Source organism: Spermophilus citellus (assembly GCF_964194105.1).
Source record: "Spermophilus citellus genome assembly, chromosome: 14".
Classification (NCBI taxonomy): domain Eukaryota; kingdom Metazoa; phylum Chordata; class Mammalia; order Rodentia; family Sciuridae; genus Spermophilus; species Spermophilus citellus.
Window position 1 is genome coordinate 32,810,045 of NC_138194.1, and position 20,762 is coordinate 32,830,806.

General features: G+C 36.7%; 1 protein-coding gene across 1 annotated transcript in view; it reads right to left on the reverse strand.

The window, feature by feature from the left end:
* Nucleotides 1-20,762, reverse strand: part of LOC308633556 (uncharacterized protein C8orf34 homolog) — a 404,696-nt gene that overhangs the window by 313,921 nt on the left and 70,013 nt on the right. Inside the window, 2 exon segments of the mRNA XM_081266403.1 lie at nt 5,026-5,157; nt 12,369-12,516. Of these exon segments, the coding sequence (XP_081122529.1) occupies nt 5,026-5,157; nt 12,369-12,516 (280 nt within the window).

Sequence of the window (20,762 nt, forward strand, 5' to 3'; positions counted from 1 at the left end):
GAGCCACAAACTATAGGAAGCAAAAACTGACATACTTGAAGGGAGAAATATAATTCTAAATAAAAGTTGGAGACTTTAATATACCTACAATAACCATAAGATCCACTAAGTACCTTGCAAGACATATATCCAAATAATGAGAGAAATTATGGTATTTGAATAAATACTTGCATGTGAATGCCCAGAACAGCACAATCCATAAGAGTCAAAGATGGAAACAACCGAATTTCCACTGAGAGAAGAATGGATAAACAAAATGCAGTACATCCACATAATGAAATATTATTCAGCTATAAAAAGAATGAAGTTGTGTTCTTGCTGAAATGAATGAATCAAAAAGCTTGCTAAGTGAAATAAGTCACATACAAAAGGTCACAATTCTATGATTTTATCCATGAGATACTCTCAACAGAAACAACTCCACTGAGACAGAAATCAGATTGCCAGGGGCTGGTGGAATGTGGAAATACTGGGGGACTGCTTCTTGGGTACAGGTTTCCTTTGGGGTGATGAAAATAGTGTCAAACGAAATATTAGTAGAGAATAGTAGCACAATATTGTGAATGTACTAAATGACAGTCAATTGTACATTTTACTCTTTAATTAATTTTATTTAAAAGAAGTTTGTGGCAATTGGTCAAGCAGCCATAGTAACTGGAACATCCCTAAAAATCATTTACTTCCTTCAGGGATGACTTAAGTTATATTTCGTTTTGTTTGTTTTTCAAATGGATGTCCAATGCTGAAGGAATCTTTTCTTTTCCCATTTTACTATTAATATGTTCTGGTGGAAGCTCATCTGACTGTATTATGGAGGTCTATTTATGGACCCTATATTATGTTGAACTGACAACTACAGTTTTATAAGGCAGGTGGGGTAAATTTTTCTATCTAGTTCATTTTATCAGGAGTGCTTTAAATAATCATAGGCTTTTTCCTTGGCTGGTACATTTTTCAAATATTTATATCATTTTCTAGAATAAAGCCTGCTAGGGACATATTCAAATTCTAGGCCAATATGTACCACCTACCCTTTACCAATATTGAATATGAAGAGGATATATCTATCCCAAGTTTTAGTTATTTTGTCTCAACAATGTCTCCTAATTTTCTGTATAGGCAGTTTTCACATTTTCCCATCAAATTTGTCCCTACATATCTGGTATTCTTTGATGCTACTACAAATGATAATTTAAGGACATTTTCAATTTACACTGTCAGAATACAAAATACAATTGTCTGCTTGCTTACTTTGTACCCTGTGATTTTGACAATTTTACTTACTCATTTTAGTATTTTTTTTCTACGTTCCTTTTGTGTTTTTCATGTTTATAAAATTTTGACATTTATAGTAAAAGGTTTTTCTATCTTCGCTTGCAATTATATATTTTTTCTCTTGTCGAATTTCATTCACACTATGATTTTGAACAGAAGTTGTAAGCATTTATTTCATTGATAGAAGAGCAGTATTCAATATTTCAATACAGAATATGATAATAACTGAAAGGCTTTTGGATTTGAGCTTTATTAGGCTGAGGATATTTTCTTTTATTCCTAGGTTGATGGAGTTTTTATCATAAATATTGTGTTTTGCCAGATATTTTTCCCCTCTGTATTGAAATGAATGTTTCAATTTTCTCTTACTCTTTTTTTATAGTGAATTGCACTGATAAATTTTTGTTTATTAGATGAACATTGCATTTCTTACATAAAATAAATTGGATCACTTTCATACATTTCTGTATTAATATTACTAATAGGTGGTAAAAATATTTATATCTATGGTCTTGGAATAGGATCATTTCTAGTGTTCTTTTCTTGTAAAGTCCTTGACTTGTTTTAGTTTATGGAGGTCAACTAAATAGAGTTGAAATGTGTAGCCTTCTTCTCCATTTTCTGAAAAGTTGCATATGGTATTAATTTCTTTTAGTTTCAAATGTTTTGATCTCATAATGAAGCCATCTTGGACTCCAGACCTTTTCATGAGAAACTATTTAATAATTAATTCAATTTAATTAACTGATAGAGGAAACTTAAATATATCTATTTCTTCTTGAGTAAGTTTTAGTTTCTTGTGTCTCTCAAATGATTTATATCTTTTATACAAGTTGTCAGTCTTACTGGCATAGAACTGTCAAAATTATCTTCTAAGTATCCTGTTAATGCCTTCACAATCTGTAATAGTTTTTATTCTTTCACTCCTAATACTCTTGCATATGATAAGAGTATGCAAAGTAGTTTTCTTGTTTAAGTAAATATCTTCAAATAACCAACTTCTGGGATTTATTGATTTTTCTTTGTTTTATTTTCTATTTCAATTACATTATTTTTCTCATTTATTTCCCTCAACATATTCTTGATTTAGTTCATTGTTTACCTATATTCTTACGGTGAAAGCTGAGGTTATTGATTTTATACATTTTCTTTTCTAAAACATCAATCTTTAAAATGCCTCTATTAGAGCTATGAATTTTCTCCTAAGCACTTATTTAGTTCACCCTACAAATCTGTATATGTTTTGTTTTTCATAATGTTGTCAAATTTCCTTTGCAATTTTGTACTTAACTCCTTGGTTATTTAGAAATGAGGTTTTTAATTTCAAAATGTGGAGGCAAGAAGAGTTTCTAGGTTTCTTGTAATTTATTTCTAACTTAAGAAAATTTCTTCACAAAAAATATTTCATATAACTTCATAATTGTTTTACAGCATACCATATTAATTGTCTTTCTGAATATTCTACCAGAAATTGAGAATTATATACATGTGTGTTAGTGTGTGTGTGTGTGTGTGTGTGTGTGTGTGTGTTCTAACTTTATTGAGCATGTGTTCTATAAATATCAATTAACTCAAGGTGGTTGTTCAAATCTTTTACGTGTTTACTGATTTTTCAGATTCACTTATTATGTCTTTATCTGCTTTTAGTTCTATATATTTCACATCAGGCACTTGGAAACACTGTTCTTATGTGCACTGCCTCACAGCATTATCATGTTTTCTTGATTCAATAATTTTTTCATTATGAGATGATCTCTTTTGAATTCTTCTTAGTCTGATATAGTTACTTAGGTTTATTTATGCTTAGTATTTAAAATTGGTTTTGTCTGTATATTTAAACATTTTTCTTGTTTTTCAAAAAATCTATACCCTTTATGCAGCCTGACAATACTTGTTTTATCATAATGTTTAATCCATTTTTATGTAGTACAATTCCTCTCATATTTATAGTTAAACCTATCATCTTGGTGTTTGATTTCTATTTTACAATCTATTCTCTGTTTCTCTGTTCCTCTCTTCCCACCTTTGTTTTGGGAGGATAAAGAACATTTTCACATTCCATTTTAATGTATCTATTAACTTCTCATTTGTGCATTTCATACTGCTTTTAGTGATGCTTTAGAGATTATGATATGCACCTATAAGCTATTACAATCTATGTTCAAGTGACATTCTATTACTTCAATAACATTTTAATATTCGATAGTATATTTCCAATGTTAACACTTCACCCATTTTATTCTTGTTATATATATTATCTCTACACATACTATGAAAATGTTATTTTGTTATTGTTTTTGCCATTAAAATATTGCTAATGATCTATGGAACCAGAGGTTGAGAGGAGACAGAATCAGATGCCAACCACCAGCAACACTCTGCAGCTGGTAGCATCCTATGTAGAACAAAGAGCTTACAGAATGAGGTGGGCTTTGGGAATTTCCCCCTCAGTGATAAGTGATGGAATCCAGAACTGGCAGTATAATTAGTAAACACTTATAGTTATGGATTTATCATTGGAAGACAGAGAGACAGAGGTAGAAATAGGAAGAAAGGAGAAAGGGAAGGGGAAGGAGGGCAAATAGAGAAAGAGGGGAGAAGCTGATGACTCCTTGATAGAGATGGAAACTGAGACTTGATTCATTTCATTTTCATTTTTTAATTTATTCATTTTTCCCATTTGAATTCATAATTGGGTCAGGAATGGCATTGGATACTACTAACCATACTAGTCCAAAGAAGACATGGTAATTTTAGACTTGTGTATTTGTTAATGTTGGGATCAAATTTTATATACTAAACTGGCAAAGGAGGACAAATTGACAAATCACAATCGACATTTGTTAAGACCATTTAATGTTCATAATATTCCATAAAACCTCACAATAGCTTGGTGGAGTTGATCCAATAGTTTTATGAGTACCATTAGGTAAATGCAGATAGAGTTGATTTCAGTCTCTTTCACATACAACCCAGATGCAGACTCCAGTTAGCACACAGTAGTTTTTCAGAGATTTTCAAACAAAAATAATTATTTTAAACATACTCTTTTTTTGTTGAAATTCAAAGCAAACATCTCACTCTATAACAAATATAAGAAATCGATGTATAAGAAAAGCAGTTTTCAAGCTCTCATGTGTTCCATCAGCTCCTGAACTATTTAACAAGCTTCCACATGTGTGGAGGCAGCAGAGCCCTGGAGAAATGCAGGGGCTACTAAGGTAGTGGGAAAGGAAGCAGAGACATTAGGAGAAGGGAACTTATGGCAGTGTGGGAGAGGATATCTATGGAGACTTTTTCAGTCACAAATAATAATGAGCAGGGTTTCAGGGAGATCCTAGATAGAGGATTTAAGATTTGTTGTTGTTAAATGTTTGGAATGGAAATATCTTTCACTCTGCTCTAAAAGATTTAACTTGATTTTTTTTACTTCATTAAATGCAGATATGGTTCTGCTTTCAATGTAGTATAATGCTGCTACTGGCCATGAGAGGCAAAGGAACTGCTCCCTACAACTTGTATTCTTCAAGGAACAGAATACTAGGTCTAAATCATTACACAGTTTGAGAGTATAAGTAGGTGAGAATATATACATACAATAATTCAATATCAATGCAGACATGAAAGTGGAAATCATTAGGATTAATAGTCAAAAATACCAGATTAAAAGTTCGGCTTCACTTACTATTTTTTCTTTATTTCCTAAACAACAGACTTATAAAGGAAATAATATTTGAATAACAAACTTACATGATTTGGAGTCTGGTGATGGGGGAGAAATATTAGACACAGCAAGGTCACTTTTTGATTTTTTAGGCTTCTTTGCATTTAATTGCCAAGGTTTATCATAGCTTCTGAAATCCCTTCTTGTTCCTTTAGATTCTGTTAAAACAAAATATGTATAAAAATCAATAATAAGGATGAAGGTATTCTTGTCATCAAATATAGCAATATACAAAGGACCACTGAACCAGCAAAGAATGAGACATTGGGTGTCATGCGGTTTCTTTATTCTGTAGTTCTTTCTGGGCAAGGAAAACAATTCATATTAATTCAAATAATATAGCAAGGCTACTATTCCTATCTAGTTGGTGGAAAAGAGATGAGATGAGACAGGATGTGACCACTACTAGAAATTTCAATATCAGCCATGATTTCACCTATCCCAAAGTTTGATTATTTATCTCTTTTTTTTCCCCTAATTTAGATTGTTTCTCCATGGTTAGCTTTCCCCCCGTCCTCTGTCTTTACCGAGGCACTTCCCGCTGATGGTTTTGGTTATTGTTTTCCATCTCTTCCTCGTGTAGAGTTTTGTTCAAGATGCTTTGCAATGCTGGTTTTCTGGCTACAAATTCTTTTAGCTTTTGTTTGTCATGAAAGATTTTTATCTTGTTGTCGTATCTGAAGCTTAATTTTGCTGGATACAGAATTCTTGGTTGGCATCCATTGTCTTTCAGTGTTTGAAATACGTTGTTCCAGGATCTTCTCGCTTTCAGCGTCTGTGATGAAAAATCCGTTGTCAACCTTATTGGTTTACCCCTAAATGTAATCTGCCTCTTTTCTCTTGTAGCTTTTAATATTATCTCTTTGTTCTGTATATTGGATAGCTTCATAACAATGTGTCTTGGTGTTGGTCTACTGTGATTTTGTGTGCTTGGTGTCCTGTATGCATCTACAATTTGTATATCGGTTTCCTTTTTTATTTCTGGGAAGTTTTCTGTAATTATTTCCTTCAGCACGTTACTCATTCCCTTGGCATGAATCTCTGTGCCTTCCTCTATCCCGATGACTCGTAAGTTTGATTTTTTTAAATTATCCCAAATCTCTTGGATGTTTTTCTCGTGATTTTTTACCAGTCTGAGTTGGCTAGACTCTTTTCAAGATGATATATTTTGTCTTCATTATCTGACGTTCTGGCTTCTACTTGCTCCACTCTGTTAGTGATACTCTCGATTGAGTTTTTAATTTGGTTTATCGTTTCCTTCATTTCTAGAATTATTGTTTGATTTTTTTTATAATCTCTATCTCCTGATAAAGATGCTTAACTTCTTCTTTTATCTGTTTATGTAATTCCTTTTCAATGTGCTCTTTAAGGTTCCTTTCCATCTGTCTAAGGTGTTCCTTGAGTTCTTTATATGGCCATTTTTCTGATGACTCCAGGTCCTCCTGAATATTTAGGCTGTCTTTCATTGTTTGTACTCCTTTTCTTCCTTGCTTTTTTATGCTCATGGTACTTCTTGTTCTGTTTGACTGCTGAGTTACTGTTTACTCTTATAAATTTATTTGATGCTTGGGAGGAGAGGTATTAGAAGGGAAGGGAAGAAGTTACTAAATAGAGTGAGTGTAGGCAGGTGGAATTCAAGAGAGGGGGAATAAGAAAATTGAAAAGAAATGAAAAGACAAAAGAAAAGAAAGTGAAAAGAAAGAAAGAAAAAACGAAAAAAAATAAAAATTTTAAAACAAACAAAAAAAATTATAATGATAATAGAAAAATGGAAATTGGAGTTTAAAAAATAATAATAATAATAGAATAAAAAGAATTAAAAAAATTGAAACCATTAATAAGAAAGTTAAAGAACAACAACAACATCAACTACAAAAAGTGAGAATAAAAAAAAATTACTAATAATAATCATTAAAAAAAATAGTAATAATAATAAATGCAGTCATAGAGCTCGATTAACTTCTCTTCCAGTAGGTGGAGCTATACCCACTGCCCAGGCTTCTCCTCTTGATAGGTGGGAACCAATCACTGTGCCTCAGCTCTTCTTCCCAGACTGTGCGAGTCTCCAGTCCTGAGTGTCTAGGTCCTTCTCTTGTGGTTCCTCAAGCCAGGCCCCGCTCACCTGTGACGCTCACCACAATACTGGCTACACGCCGGGTCTGCTGCTCCTGGGAGCCCTGTTTTCACTGATGCCTGGGCACACCCTTTCTGTTTGCCTCCCTCGGACCCTAAGTTTGTAGGTCTTGGAGCTGAGGACCCCCAGCAAATTTGTTTGCCCTTAGGTAGCAACTCCCCTGGTAGCTGGTGCAAGGGACCTCTGTTGTCAGCCCTGGTGGGAGCGGTAGCCGGGGATTCTGTGCTGCTAGTCCCACTTCACTCCTGATTCCCTGGGTCTGGCTATGGTGCTCAGTTGGCTTTTACCTCTGTGAGATCATGTGGGCCGACTAGTTATTTCAGCAGGATCGTTAGTGCTGAGTCACGAGAAGCAGGCGATCCGGGGCTTAAATGCAGCCAATTCGTGCTCAGTGTGTGTTTTCTGAGGGGCCCAAAGTGTGCGCCCTAGCTCCACGTCAGCTCAGCATTGTCTAGTAATCCTGAGCAAATAGGCTTTAGATAATTTACAGCTCCCTATGCCCTCGCAGTTGAAGAGGTCAGAGACTTGATCCCTCTGCGTCTGCCGTCATGTTAGACCTCCTCAATGATATTCATGTTACCCTTACAGTTTCCTGGCATAAGCAAGATCTTGGGGTTATACAAACTGCTGCTTCTGTTTCCAGTCCAGTTTTCTAGAACTGAAATCCTGCTGCCGTCGCCTCCACCTCTGGTCCGCGCTCTTTGGCGTCACGCTTGTCTGCGACCTTAGCAGCACCGCCGCGGGGGGCCCAAGCGGCTGCCGCCGCGGGGGGCCCAAGCGGCTGCCACCGCGCCTGTCCCCTTGCAGAGGGATGCCGAATGACCCCAGAGCAGGCTATGCCCCAAGGTGCAGCAGGGAACAGGCGACCGAGGCACTTGAGGCCGTGGTCCAGGGTTCGGCACGCAGCCCAGTTCCAGTCTCTAGCTGCAGCAGCTGGACTATGTAGACAGGGCCATCAAGACAGCGTGCAGAAAGCAAATGGCGGCTCCCACGGAGTGGATTTTCGGCCCCGAAACTACAGCCCCGCCAACAATTCCAATCCACTAACTCTCCCTGTATAGACAATATCCAAAAAAAAAAAAAAAAAAAAAAAAAGGGCGGGGTGTACTGAGCTTTCTTTGCCTCAGGTACTTACAATCCACTGCTGATTGCCCCTTCAGCTTCTCTGCCGGGAACGAAGTGAAAGAGGAAGCAGATGGGCGCAAAGCGCCCGCGGTTTTGAACAGGAAAGCGTCCGGGAGCCAAGCGTCTCTTTTTCAATCTCTTTGTTTTTTCTACTGCTTGGCCGGGTGGTCCACTACAGATTAATGGTGAAAGGCGCTCTAACAAGCTGGGCGAAGTCTCTATTAACGCCGCTGTTCTGAGCACCAGGCTCAGCACTTCAGCTACCCCCTTACGCAGCGGCCATCTTCGAGACAATCCCAAAGTTTGAAAAGAATCCAAATAGTTTCAAGCTACATGGTAAGGGGACAAGAATAATTCACCTACACTATTGGTGGACAAACCTAAAACTAGATAGAATACTCCACATTTAAATTTTAATAAACAGAAAAAATATATTTCTAAGAAAAAATTTCATTTAAAAACACAAGAATACAGCATCCACAATGCAGAGATCATACTTTTAAAAGCATTAAATATCAGAATATAACTGATTTGTCTTTTGAATAAAAATAAAAGAAAACGGACTGTATGAAATCAAAAGAAATTAGAGCCAGGCACGGTGGTGCACGCCTGTAATCCCAGAGGCTCCGAAGGCTGAGGCAGGAGGGTGGCAAGCTGAAAGCCAGCCTCAGCAAGAGTGAGGCACTAAGCAACTCAGTGAGATCCTGTCTCTAAATAAAATATAAAATGGGGCTGGAGATGTGGCTCAGTAGTTGAGTGCCCCTGAGTTAAATCTCTGGTACTCCCCCCAACAAAATAAAGAAATTAGAGTAGAATAAGTCAACCAACCTATGATTGAAAATAGAAATGTGCACAGAAAAATTATTTTTTTAAAAAAAGATGAGTAGGAGACTAAAATGCAATCACACATTTAAATTTGTGTTCAAAGTAAGAAAGAAGAGAGAACCGGAACTGTCAAAAATTTAATCAGTGGCATGGAGAACATACTTTATTCAATAAACCCCATAAGAAGAGAGTCAATAAATATGAAAGGCAAACACAATGACAAATGAAATGAGAGAAATGAAGAGCCATGGAGGAGACTCAATATACACATGATTGATTTTCCTGAAAAATCACAGTCAACAGCCCAATAAAACTTTTGAAAAACATAAGTTTAAAAAATCCATACATATTCAAGAAAAATAATTTCTTTTATTGTTCCTAAAAATATTCTTTCTATATCTCTCATATTTTCACTACATTAACCTCCTGAAGGTTTTTAGCTTTCTATGTCTAAATCTCCTCCTGCCGTTGCTAACTGTCTCATAGCTGACCTTGTGCTTTATCATCATCAGAATCACTTGCTCACAAATATCAACTCCTCCACAAAACTCTTCTTCCACCCTCCATGATCCACATGGTATCACAGTCACAATTCTCAATCCGCCCCTCAAAATTTTTTCTCTCTCCCAACCCAGCTCTTATGATCACTAATGAAAAAAAAAAATCACCTCTTGATGCTGCTTTCTATGATGAATTAATTAAAAATTAATTCATGTCTTAAACTTCAGTAAGGCCCCCAAACTGCTTAATAAACTCTCTTACCTTTAGCAAACAACCTCACCTCTTAATAAACAACAAAATTTAAGGCATCCAGAATGATCTTACATGTATCTTCTTCCACATTCTAAGTACACATCTTCCACATGTTTAACCACATTTTCCTCTATTCTTTCACCCTCATGTTTTTCATGATTAGTTGTGTTGGGAGTCACACTGGCTCAAAAGACTAACTTCCCTATCCCCCGAGAGCCGTCCAATGGTGAGCCCTGCTAATTCACATGATCCTTACCCACCAATCAGAATTTCCCCATCCCCTGAGAAGAGCCATCCAATGGTGAGCCCTGCTGGCTCACAAGATCCTTATCCACCAATCAGACTATCCCTGCTGGCTCACATGATCCTTACCCACCAATCAGACTAGCCCTGCTGACTCACATGATCCTTACCCATCAATCAGAAAGCACCCTATGCCAACTGACAACCATTAAACTGTCATAACTGTCAAACCACCCCCGGCTCTATAAATATGCAGAGCTGTTCCTCAATAAACAGGCATTTTCTCCAAAGACGAGCCTTGATCGTTCTTTCAAGTTGTATGATACTGAATGAGTTCCACACCAGGACTTCTGCCTTGAACTACCCCAGAGTTTAGAGTCAGCACCAATTGCCTACTGTAACTATCTCCAAAGATTTTCCACAGGAAACTCAAATTAATCAATAGGAATTGAGCTTATATTTCCCTTTATAAATTTAGTTTTATGTTCCTATCTTGCCTTATTAAATGAGCATTTATGCCATCACTCAAGTCAGTAAACTGGGAGTTATGATAATCTCCTCCCTCCTTTCCCCTTCTGCAAGGAAAGAGTCATAAGTGCTTGTGAAAGTCAGAATTCGAAGAAAACTGGAAAAATAACAAGGTAATTTATAATCAGGATCTCTGTACCCAGGTGTTCTACCCTATTATTCTATTCCCTCCCCTTGAGTAAAGTCAGGACTTTTGACCTGCTTCTATCCTATAAAATATGGCAAAGGTTTTGTCAATGTCATGATTACATTATATTGGATAAGACTCCATTTTAGCAGAACAGAATGAGAGAAATTCCTTTACTGCCTTTAAAAAAGTAAACTGTCATGAGGTGAGAGAGCAATGTGGCAATGAACCTTGCATTGCATCTAGGAGCTGAAAACAGACCCTAAATGAAAGCCAGAAAGGAAACAGGGTTCTCAGTCACAAAGCTGCACGGGATAAATTTTGCCTCTGTTGGGTGAAGTCTTCATTCACCCAAATGAGCTTGAAAGCAGATTCTTCTGTTGGCAAGCTCCAGATAAGAATGAAACCCGGTCAACACCTTGACTTGCAGCCTGGTGAGGCTTAACACTTAGCTAAGCCAGGCATAAATTCCAACAAGGATACTGAGGTGCTAAATGTGTACTGGTTAAAGTCCCCAGTGTAATAAATCATTCTCTCTTCAGATACAATGTTTTATAAAACATGGACTCACATGAACTTTGGTAAGCTCACAGATGCTCATCTGATATGCTTTTACCTGATGGGTGCCATCTTAGCCCTTATAAGCCAAAGATTAAACACCTAATTTATAATCTAAACCCAAGAAAGGGGGGCCAAGAAAAAACAAGGGTTCCCTCTGTTGTATGCCAAAAGCTCATATTCTAGTTTCCCATATGATGCAGACAGCTGTGCATGGATCATCAACACCAGATATGTCTTCATTCTTCAGGAAATACCCTATTCTCTATTCAGGGTCTTGAGAAAGCACTAATATGACAACACATGTAGAGGCAAAAATCCTTTCCATGAGATCCCACAGAGCATGAAGGGAAGAAGAGAAATCATAGCGTCATCACAGAAAAAAAAAAAAAAAATTTGAGTCCAAACAAGCTGATTCCCTGGAGAATCAGGCAAGGAGTTGGGCAGCTAAGGAGATCTGGGCTTGAAAATAAATACCTGAGACAACAGAACAGTGTGTAAAAATGGTGAAGTCAAATCTATCCAAGGATCTCACCAGTGTTTACTGGAGAAATAAAGTTATCATAAAGCTGGAGGGCTGGTTCCTCAACATCCAGAAGGAATGATTTCTCCTAAATCTGAACTTATACACAGGATAACATGAGGGTTGGAGAAAATGGAGACTGATCATCAGTTTGAGAAGTAAGAAAACTAATTTTGTAGACATCTAGTCTTTTTTTTTTCTTACTTTTTTCCTTACTTTTCTATACAGATGAACTATAAGCATTTAATTCAAAATATTCATAAAAGAAACAAAAATTAGAATAGTTTGTTTGAACTCATACACAGTGAAATCCTTCTCTTCAATCTGAACCATCTCTATTAAAATGAAATACCCTTATTTTTATATTTTGAAGTACAATGCAATATCTTCAAATTCAAAAATACTATAAATTTTAACATCTGGGTGAAGTCACAGTCAAATACATAAAAACCTTAGGTATCCATTCATCTACATTGATCTTATCAAAATCAAAAAGACTTGAAATTTTTCATTAAATGTATCCCAAATTAACTGCAAGATATTTTTCATTTACCTGATGTTTCACTTTCTGCCCAGAGAGCTGCAGATCCAGACAAAGTTCTTTGCAGTTGTCCACGATTTCCTTGTTTAGACTGAAGATGGTCAATAAGAAATGGGATTGGCTGGTCAGGTGTCTCAGTTATTAGCTTGGTCATTAATTCCTGAAGACAGAATGGAGCACACATTTATACCTAATAACCATAGCAAAGATAATAACAAACATTAAATTAGCATTTCATATTGTCAATCATCACTGTTTCTAGGCAGCAACTAATTTAATCCTAAGAATATTTTCAGGCAGGGACAAATTACTGCTCTCATTCTGAGAGAAGTGAAGTATAGAGAACTGAACTGTCTACATTGCAGAGCTAAAATAGAGCAAACCCAAGAGGTATTTGTTTATATTAATCTTTATTTCTCATAGTTAGCCTAAATATACTAGAAATTTTATCTAAATACTTATTTTTAAAAAGCATCATCTCAGAATTTTAAGTTTTTGCTTACTGTTCTGAGAGATGCCATTACAAACTAAGTGTTAGATAAAATTCACCATATGCCTTATATACTAAGTTTTAGATATCAGATACACCCTAAAAAGTTACTGTGTTAATGAGGTATATTCAAATCTAAAGTGATTAGGTTATGAGAGCTGTAACCTTATCAGTCCATTCTAGCTTGAATGGATTGACTCGGGGGTCACCATAGGCCGGGGGACATGGCTACTGAAGGTGGGTCATGGGGGCATGCCATTAAGGGGTTCATTTTCCTTCAGGTCCTTCCTCTCTCCCTCTCTGTTTCCTGATCCTGCCAGGAGCCAAGCAGTTTTTTTTTTTTTTTTTCCTGATGCCCCTGATGGGCCCTTTGGCCATGATGTGCTGCCTCCCTTGGGCCTAGAACAATGGATTCAACCTACCATGGACTGAACCTCTGCTAGGAGCCACAAGCAAATAATATGATGCATGGCACTTTCGGTTGTAAGGTGACGCTGGCTAGCCATTGAGATGATATGATTATGTTAAGATTTACATTCATATGGAAATTGGACTCCTGCTGTTCACCTTGGCCTGCTACAGGGGACTCATGTTACGGGACTCCTGGAGAGTTCCCATTGGTTGGGGAAGGATAGTAGGAGGGAATTCCAGGGGGAGGTCGCCCCGCCCCCCCTTCAGGTAGACACGCACGTGGGTGGACCGGTTTTGGCTTGCTGGCGCATACAGAGTATTGGCGTTTTTTTCAAAAATAAAGTTTTGTTCCTGCTTGAGTGGCTCGTGATTCTGTGCCCAGCCAGACTGAGGCAAACCTCCAAAACCTTCAGCCCCAGATGAACTTTTCCATCTTTAAGTTGTTCTCATCGGGTATTTTGGTCATGGTGACACAAAGGTGATTAAAGTATACACTAATGTCATTTTTCCTTCTTATCCACACATAAATATCCCAAAATGAAGAAAATTTTGTTGGAATGAATAAATGGGTAATATGCCAGAGATTCACAGAAATGAAAAAGTGTCTGAAATAGTCCCCAAACATTACAGAATCTTCTTTTTCCAAAAATCTCTGATGAGTAAATCTTTTGGTCTCTTCCTCTGTGTATGTTTCTCCCCCTCCCCCTCTCCTTCTCCCTCTCCCTCTCCCTCTCATTAAGCAACAGCAAGATCTTTACCTGTGGAACAGGCCATTCCATTTTTAAATAGCTCTAATGATACCTTAAATTGGGCCAAAATTTGCCCAAGGGTAATATCTACACATTGTTTTTTCCAGTCAGAAAGAGCAAAAATACAATCTCCAATTTCTGGTCAATTAGAATCCCCAGATTGTTCGAACATGAACAGCTGTCAAGCCGCCGGTGCTGTGAAATTGGATTTGTAAACTCACAAGCACCACTTTTCGGTCTTATCAGTCACATTCCATCTTGTTGGTTTTAGCCTAGAATTCTGGTCTGTTAACTGTCATTTTATGTTCAGATTCTAGGAGAGGCAATCTAGTGAGCAGGCCTGAAAAATCAGATGTTAGGAGTCCTAGTGGAAGGGGTACTAGAAATTGCCATGCCATTGTCTTTTTGTTTGATGGTGGCCTCTCCCCCCCCTCCCCCGCCCACTTGAATGTTTTTCTCTCAGATGGCTGATGGTGATCCTATCATCATTCAGTCTACAAGGATACCTTCTCAGCGAGGCTTAGCCTTAACCAATCTTTCAAGACTTTATCACTTTATTTTCTTCTCAGCCTTCAGCACTCTCCAGAGTCATTTTGCTAACTATTTGTCCACCTATTATTTCAGGGATGTTCATTTACATTTATAACAGTCTACAAACACACAGATTTATTTGAGCAGAGCCTAAATGGTTTTTGTAGATGACAAGATCCCAAGCTGGTCTTAGAGATATGCATCAAATAATTCAGAGTATCTCAAAAAAATGTGCTGATTGAACCTAGATTTGGAGCTTAAAAGAGCAAGTGGTTTCTACCCTAAATACACTGTAATACAAAGTATTTATAAGACAAATGTAATACATTTTTTAGTCTGAAAAACAGGTAAGCAAACACCAGTTAGTATAGTCTTATTTATTTCTGCTGCTGAAAAATCTCAGTCATTCGAATTATAACTAAAGAGGCCATTTGTCTACTGTTGTAATCATGAAGCACTGCAGGTTCAATTAAACTCCAATTATACATCAATGGCTGGAATTTTAAACATTTCAGATTTCGCACTTATGGGAGAGATGTATTACATTCTATTTGAGCTCATTGTACATTACAAATGCCATTAGAAAATGGAAAGAAAAGTAAATCGAAGTGAGGCAGAAAAAATAAGAAGTAAAGTAGGACAGAAGAAAAAAGAAATACATAGGAAACATTTAAGGAAGGACAAGACAATATAATTTTAAAGTTCTTCATACTTTTTCCAGGCCTGTCATTCCCCAACGTAGTTCTTCCCAAGCCTATCACTCCCAAATTTCAGGGAAATCTATAAATCTTAGAGTTACCATAAAACCACTTACTCATGACAATTACTTTTTGCACTATTAATTAATCCACTGATAAATATATTAAGCAAAGAGAGACATGATATTTTTAAGAAACTTATAATTTAGGGGACTTTCTAGTGTTATCTATAGATTATATAATGGAGCCAACACCATTCTAAAGACCCTAAGAATGATAACACCACCATAAACAATCTTGTGATCATCAGATTAATGCCATCCTTACACAGCCTCCCATACCCACCCTTTACCAAGTTTTGTTTAAAAGAAGAACCAGTTACCCCAAAAGCAAATCTCACTTTTCCTGACATCATTTGTTTTATTTATTTATTTATCTTGAAATGACATTATCTTGATAAAGAATGCTTCCGGATAGGCACAAAATAATATGATATCTCACAATATTAAATTTAATTTCATGGTTTTTTTATTGGTTCTTTTTAGTTATTCATGACAGTAGAATTCATCTTGACATGATTATAAAAGCATGGAATAAATCTTATTCTAATTCACACCCCAGTATCTCCTCTCCCCCTCCCCTCTCCCCTCCACTGGCTCCCTTCCCTCTATTATCTTTCTGCCATTTACCCATAGTTATTTTTTTAATTGATTTCTTGTGGATGTACATGATAGTGAGATTCTCTGTGCTGTATTCATATACGAACACAGGAAAGTTGTGTCAGATTCATTCCACTGTCATTCCTTTTCCCATTCCTTCTCCCTTCCCATCATTCCCCTTTGTCTACTCCACTAAACTTTATTCCCTCTACCCCTTATTGTGGGTTAGCTCCCACATATCAGAGAAAACATTCCACCTTTGGTTTGAGATAACCCACATTTTCCCTTGAACATGTCTCTGCTTTCCCAAATAAATCTTTGTCTGTGTCTCTGACTGGCATGTGCTGAAATTCTTTTCATGAAATAATCCCAGGACCCCACTTGTCAAGTACCCACCCTCAGGAACTCTTCATACTGTCTTCTGGTGACATCTCTTCTCCAGAGGCAAAGGGACCAACTAGACTATTCTATTCACAGAAAGCCTGAGCATTAAGATAAAAGCAAAATTAGGTCAGAGTAAAGAGCTCCAGAATCACAGTGATTTCTCTCCTGAGACCGCAGAAGGTATCATATGCTTTTTATAAAAAAAAAAAAAATTCCACCTTTAGGATTGGACAGGAAGTTTCCATATTTTTGTTCTTGTAAAATAAACTGAAGTTCCCCAATGTTTTCCTCAGAAGATGGATTACACAGTCAAAATATGCCAAGTAATCTCTATTATATTTTAAAAGTATTATCAGTCCAATAACTAGTTTTGGCTACACTTAAATTCCACTAATAAATATTAGAGACTGAAGACCCAGAACAATTGCAGTCACAGCAAAATTAAAACAGTTAATGTTTGCAATAGAGTGTGTTAGGCATCTGGGTTGGGAAACAGGACAGTAGAATTCATCTTGACATGATTATAAAATTATAAAACCATCTAGCTATAGATGATTTTACTTACAAGAGGAATGATCCTGCCTCTCACTTAATCCACATATCCATTGGCATTAGAACTCAAATGATTCTGAGAACTTGAACTTGCAAAAATCCCTTTCCTGGGCAAGAAAATGTGAATCCTTAGATTTGCAAAGATGCTCCTGGCAATAAAAAGATTGATTTCTTTCCACCCCTGGGACTTAGAGGTACAAAAATAGAACCGAGGGGCTGAAAGATTTGAGGAAGTGAGAATAGAGATGTGTAGTTAGAATGTAAAGTCAGGGCTAGAAATGGATAGCAGGAAGTTTCACAAGGATCACTGACCAGAAGGAAGAAAATATCTCAGAGCATGAAGACAGTCTCAGGCACACATTCTGAATACCCGTAGATGGAGTGTGTCCAGGAGGAGGCTCATCTGCCAGTCTTGCCATTGGTGTAAGAGTCATGACATGAAATTCCCTAGGAGATTTGTGCTATGTGTCTAAATTGAAAGAAAATAAGAGTGGTGATAGCACTTCTGCCTGGTAACAAAACACCTGTGGACATTTTAGGCTAAATATTTAGGTATTGATAAAATGCAAGTATTATGATGTGTTTGCACTCACTGCCTAGATAAACCTGAGTCATTCAGGTTGCAATCAAAATATACTAGCAGTTATTACCAAAAAAAGGTTTAAATTCTAATTTAAACTTATCAAGCAATATCAGTAAAATTGCTCATGTATGGAATATGCAGTAGGTGATACAGGAAATGGAGGAAATGGTAGAAATTAGACACACAGGGTTTAAAATCAGATACACATTCCTGAATCATTCATCTCCTACTTACTAGCTGTGTGACTTTAGGCAAGGTACTTAATCACTTTAACATCCGATACTCCATCCACTATCCGGTCATGGTAGAACACATCTACAATACCAGAGGCTCTGGAAACTGAGGCAAGAAGGATTTCTAGTTCAAAGCCAGTTGTGACAACTTAGCAAAGCCATAAGCAATTTAGTGAGACCCTGTCTGAAAAGACCCTGGTTATGAGGTTCAGTGGATAAGAGCACCCCTGGGTTCAATCCCCCATACCAAAACAGCAAATAAACACTCCTGTACTAATGTGAATGATAATAGTAACTGCATCACAGGGTAACCATGGGGTAATAAGACGGCAAAGCATTCCCAAAGTCCCTGAGTTATGTGTAGACTACCATGATGGATGATCTAACACTTCCTTCTAAGATATAACACTTCCTAGGGAACTATTTCCAGAATCTCCTTCATATGATCTAGGTTAGAGTTTCTCAAGGAGAGGAATTTGTAGGGGTCTTAGAAAGCATAAAGGAGCAGAAGAAATTATTCTCTAAAGTTAGCTGGGCATGGTAGCTCATGTCTGTGATCCCAGTTACTCTGAAGTTGACTGCAGGCAGATGTGACAGCGGATGAGATTCACAGCAGCTTCCCAGCATGTTTGTGGGAAACTCCACTGCAGCCCGAGAGCTCTGCAAAGCACAGAAGTGGAGCAGCTTCCAGGCAAGCACTGGAGACCACCTGCTTCTGTGCTGCAGGCTGAGCTCCTCAGGGTCAGCTCCTCTGATCCTGGGTGACAGTCCCTTTGACTGCATCTGACTGTCTACCTCTCCATCACGAAAACTCAGTTTTACAAAACCCTATTAGGACTTGGATACACAGAGGGGGTTATCTCTTCCGACTTAACCACTAATGACATACCCACAAAGCTGTTAGCTACTATTTTAATGTTTATTATGATTTTTCAATATTTACATCTTCATATAATTTATGTATGTCTGTTTATTACTATTATCATAATTATGCATTTTCACGGGTATATGGGCAAAACATTCTATTCTTTATTTTTTTATTTTAAAACTAACAACTGACTTTGTAAATATAGTTAATTATCAACTATAACCTTTAACTTCATAAATATACTATACATTAAAACAGGCCCCTGTATTGATATCTGCCTCCTATTATTTTAATTACCCTTCCATTACTTGTAATACTTCAAAATATTACTTTTAAATTATGATTACATAGGAAGATAAACATCATTTTTAAAAATTTGGAAGACCAATCTAAAGAACATGAATCATTAAGTAATAAGCAAATATAAATTTGTATTCTACAACATGTAAGGACTCCTGGAATTGAGAGCTATTATATCAATAATGGACAGACAACCTGTACTATACAAAAAATGGGAATGATTAGTGAGACAAAAAATGAATAATAACTGGTAATAATGATTGTCTCAAAATGCATTTTAAATTAATTGTCCACTAAACAAAAGCAAAACCATGAGTGAGTTGGTAGCTTATCACAGTCATTTGTTACTAAAACTGAAATGAATAATCAGGGGACAGTAAAAATTATTTTAGTAAAAGATGTACTTCATTTGTTGGAAGCTATATAATCCCTTGCTTAAAAAATAAACATAATGTGCATGATTACACACAGACACCAAATGATACATAATATTCTTGGGTGTTTACCCATCCATGAACAGAGGTTCCAAGCTCCATGTGTTAAGAACCCTTGTTGTGGGTACACAGCATGGCATTCTGCCTAAAGATTTGTGACTTGAGGTTCAGTTACTTTTCTCTTCATTTGCCTGAGAGGTAAGTAACACTTCATATTCCTTTCACCCTCAGAAAACAATTATCAGGAAATAAAATTAAATCCATTTCCAAAATCTCAGAAATTTCTTGTTATATGGCCTTTTCAAAAAATTTAATACATATTCAAGATATTGTACTCTTATTAATAAAGGTAGTATTGATCACATATTTTATTACTTAGCACCTATAATTATTTTAAATATTAATAGAATATGGCACATTATCATATGTAAAATGCTATTTTAGTTCACAACTGGCATTAGGATCTGATGACTGAATTGATTTGTTTTAAATCTGCATGTTTCAATTTTCTATTTTCAAGTAGGTCTCTTAATTATTTGCATTTGAGATCAAAACCTTCCAAAATCCATCCCTACCCCTGCCACCCAAATGTATTTCATAAGTAAGTAATGGACATTCAATTGTCAATAAATGTGAGAATGTGAGTCTGGTATTCAGTTGCCTGTGAAACATCTTTTCTTCTGAAAAAGCCCGTTCCCAATGGATAGAACTCAATTTGGTTTCTATCTGTACATAGCCCTTGCTTATCTTCTCTCTCATTTCACTTTTTTTAATGGCAGTAAAATGGAAGGCCTTTTCCCCCCACCTTATTATGTATCTAAGATTTATTAAGAGTTTTTCAGATGAGCAAAGTGGCATATGCCTGTAATCCCAGCAGCCTGGGAGGCTGAGGCAGGAGGATCTTGAGTTCAAAGCCAGCCTCAGCAAAAGTGAGGTGCTAAGCAACTCAGTGAGAGTCTGTCTCCAAATAAAATACAAAATAGGGCTGAGGGTGTGGCTTAATGTTCAAGTGCCCCTGGTACCAAAAAAGAGTTTTTCAGGTTGGCAATAAATGGGTTCCAATGCAGTATACAGGTTTCCATGCACAGTGAGAACAAGAAAGACATCTCTGATATTTTCCTGTCAGAAATTCAGAGAATTCAGACTGCTGTATGTCAGGATCATGCCCAAGCCTTCCCTAAGCCTACTTTTCTAGTTCCCAATTAAAAATGAAATTTCCTTAGAAGGCTGAACTCATCTGGAAAGAAAATAACATGAATAATAATTATTTGACATACAAATCATTTATTAAGCCTGCCAGATACAAGTGCCAAGTATTCTACATAGAATTAATCACTATGTATACATTAAAGAATTACATACAAGATGCAAAACAAGCTGACACTTTTACAAAGGTGCTTGTTAACTCCCTGCTTATTTCAGTTCACCTGGTCTTCACCAGCCTACCAATGCTCACAGTCATTTCTACCTATGCTCATACCCACCAACGTATAGACCCAGGGAATAAGAAAATT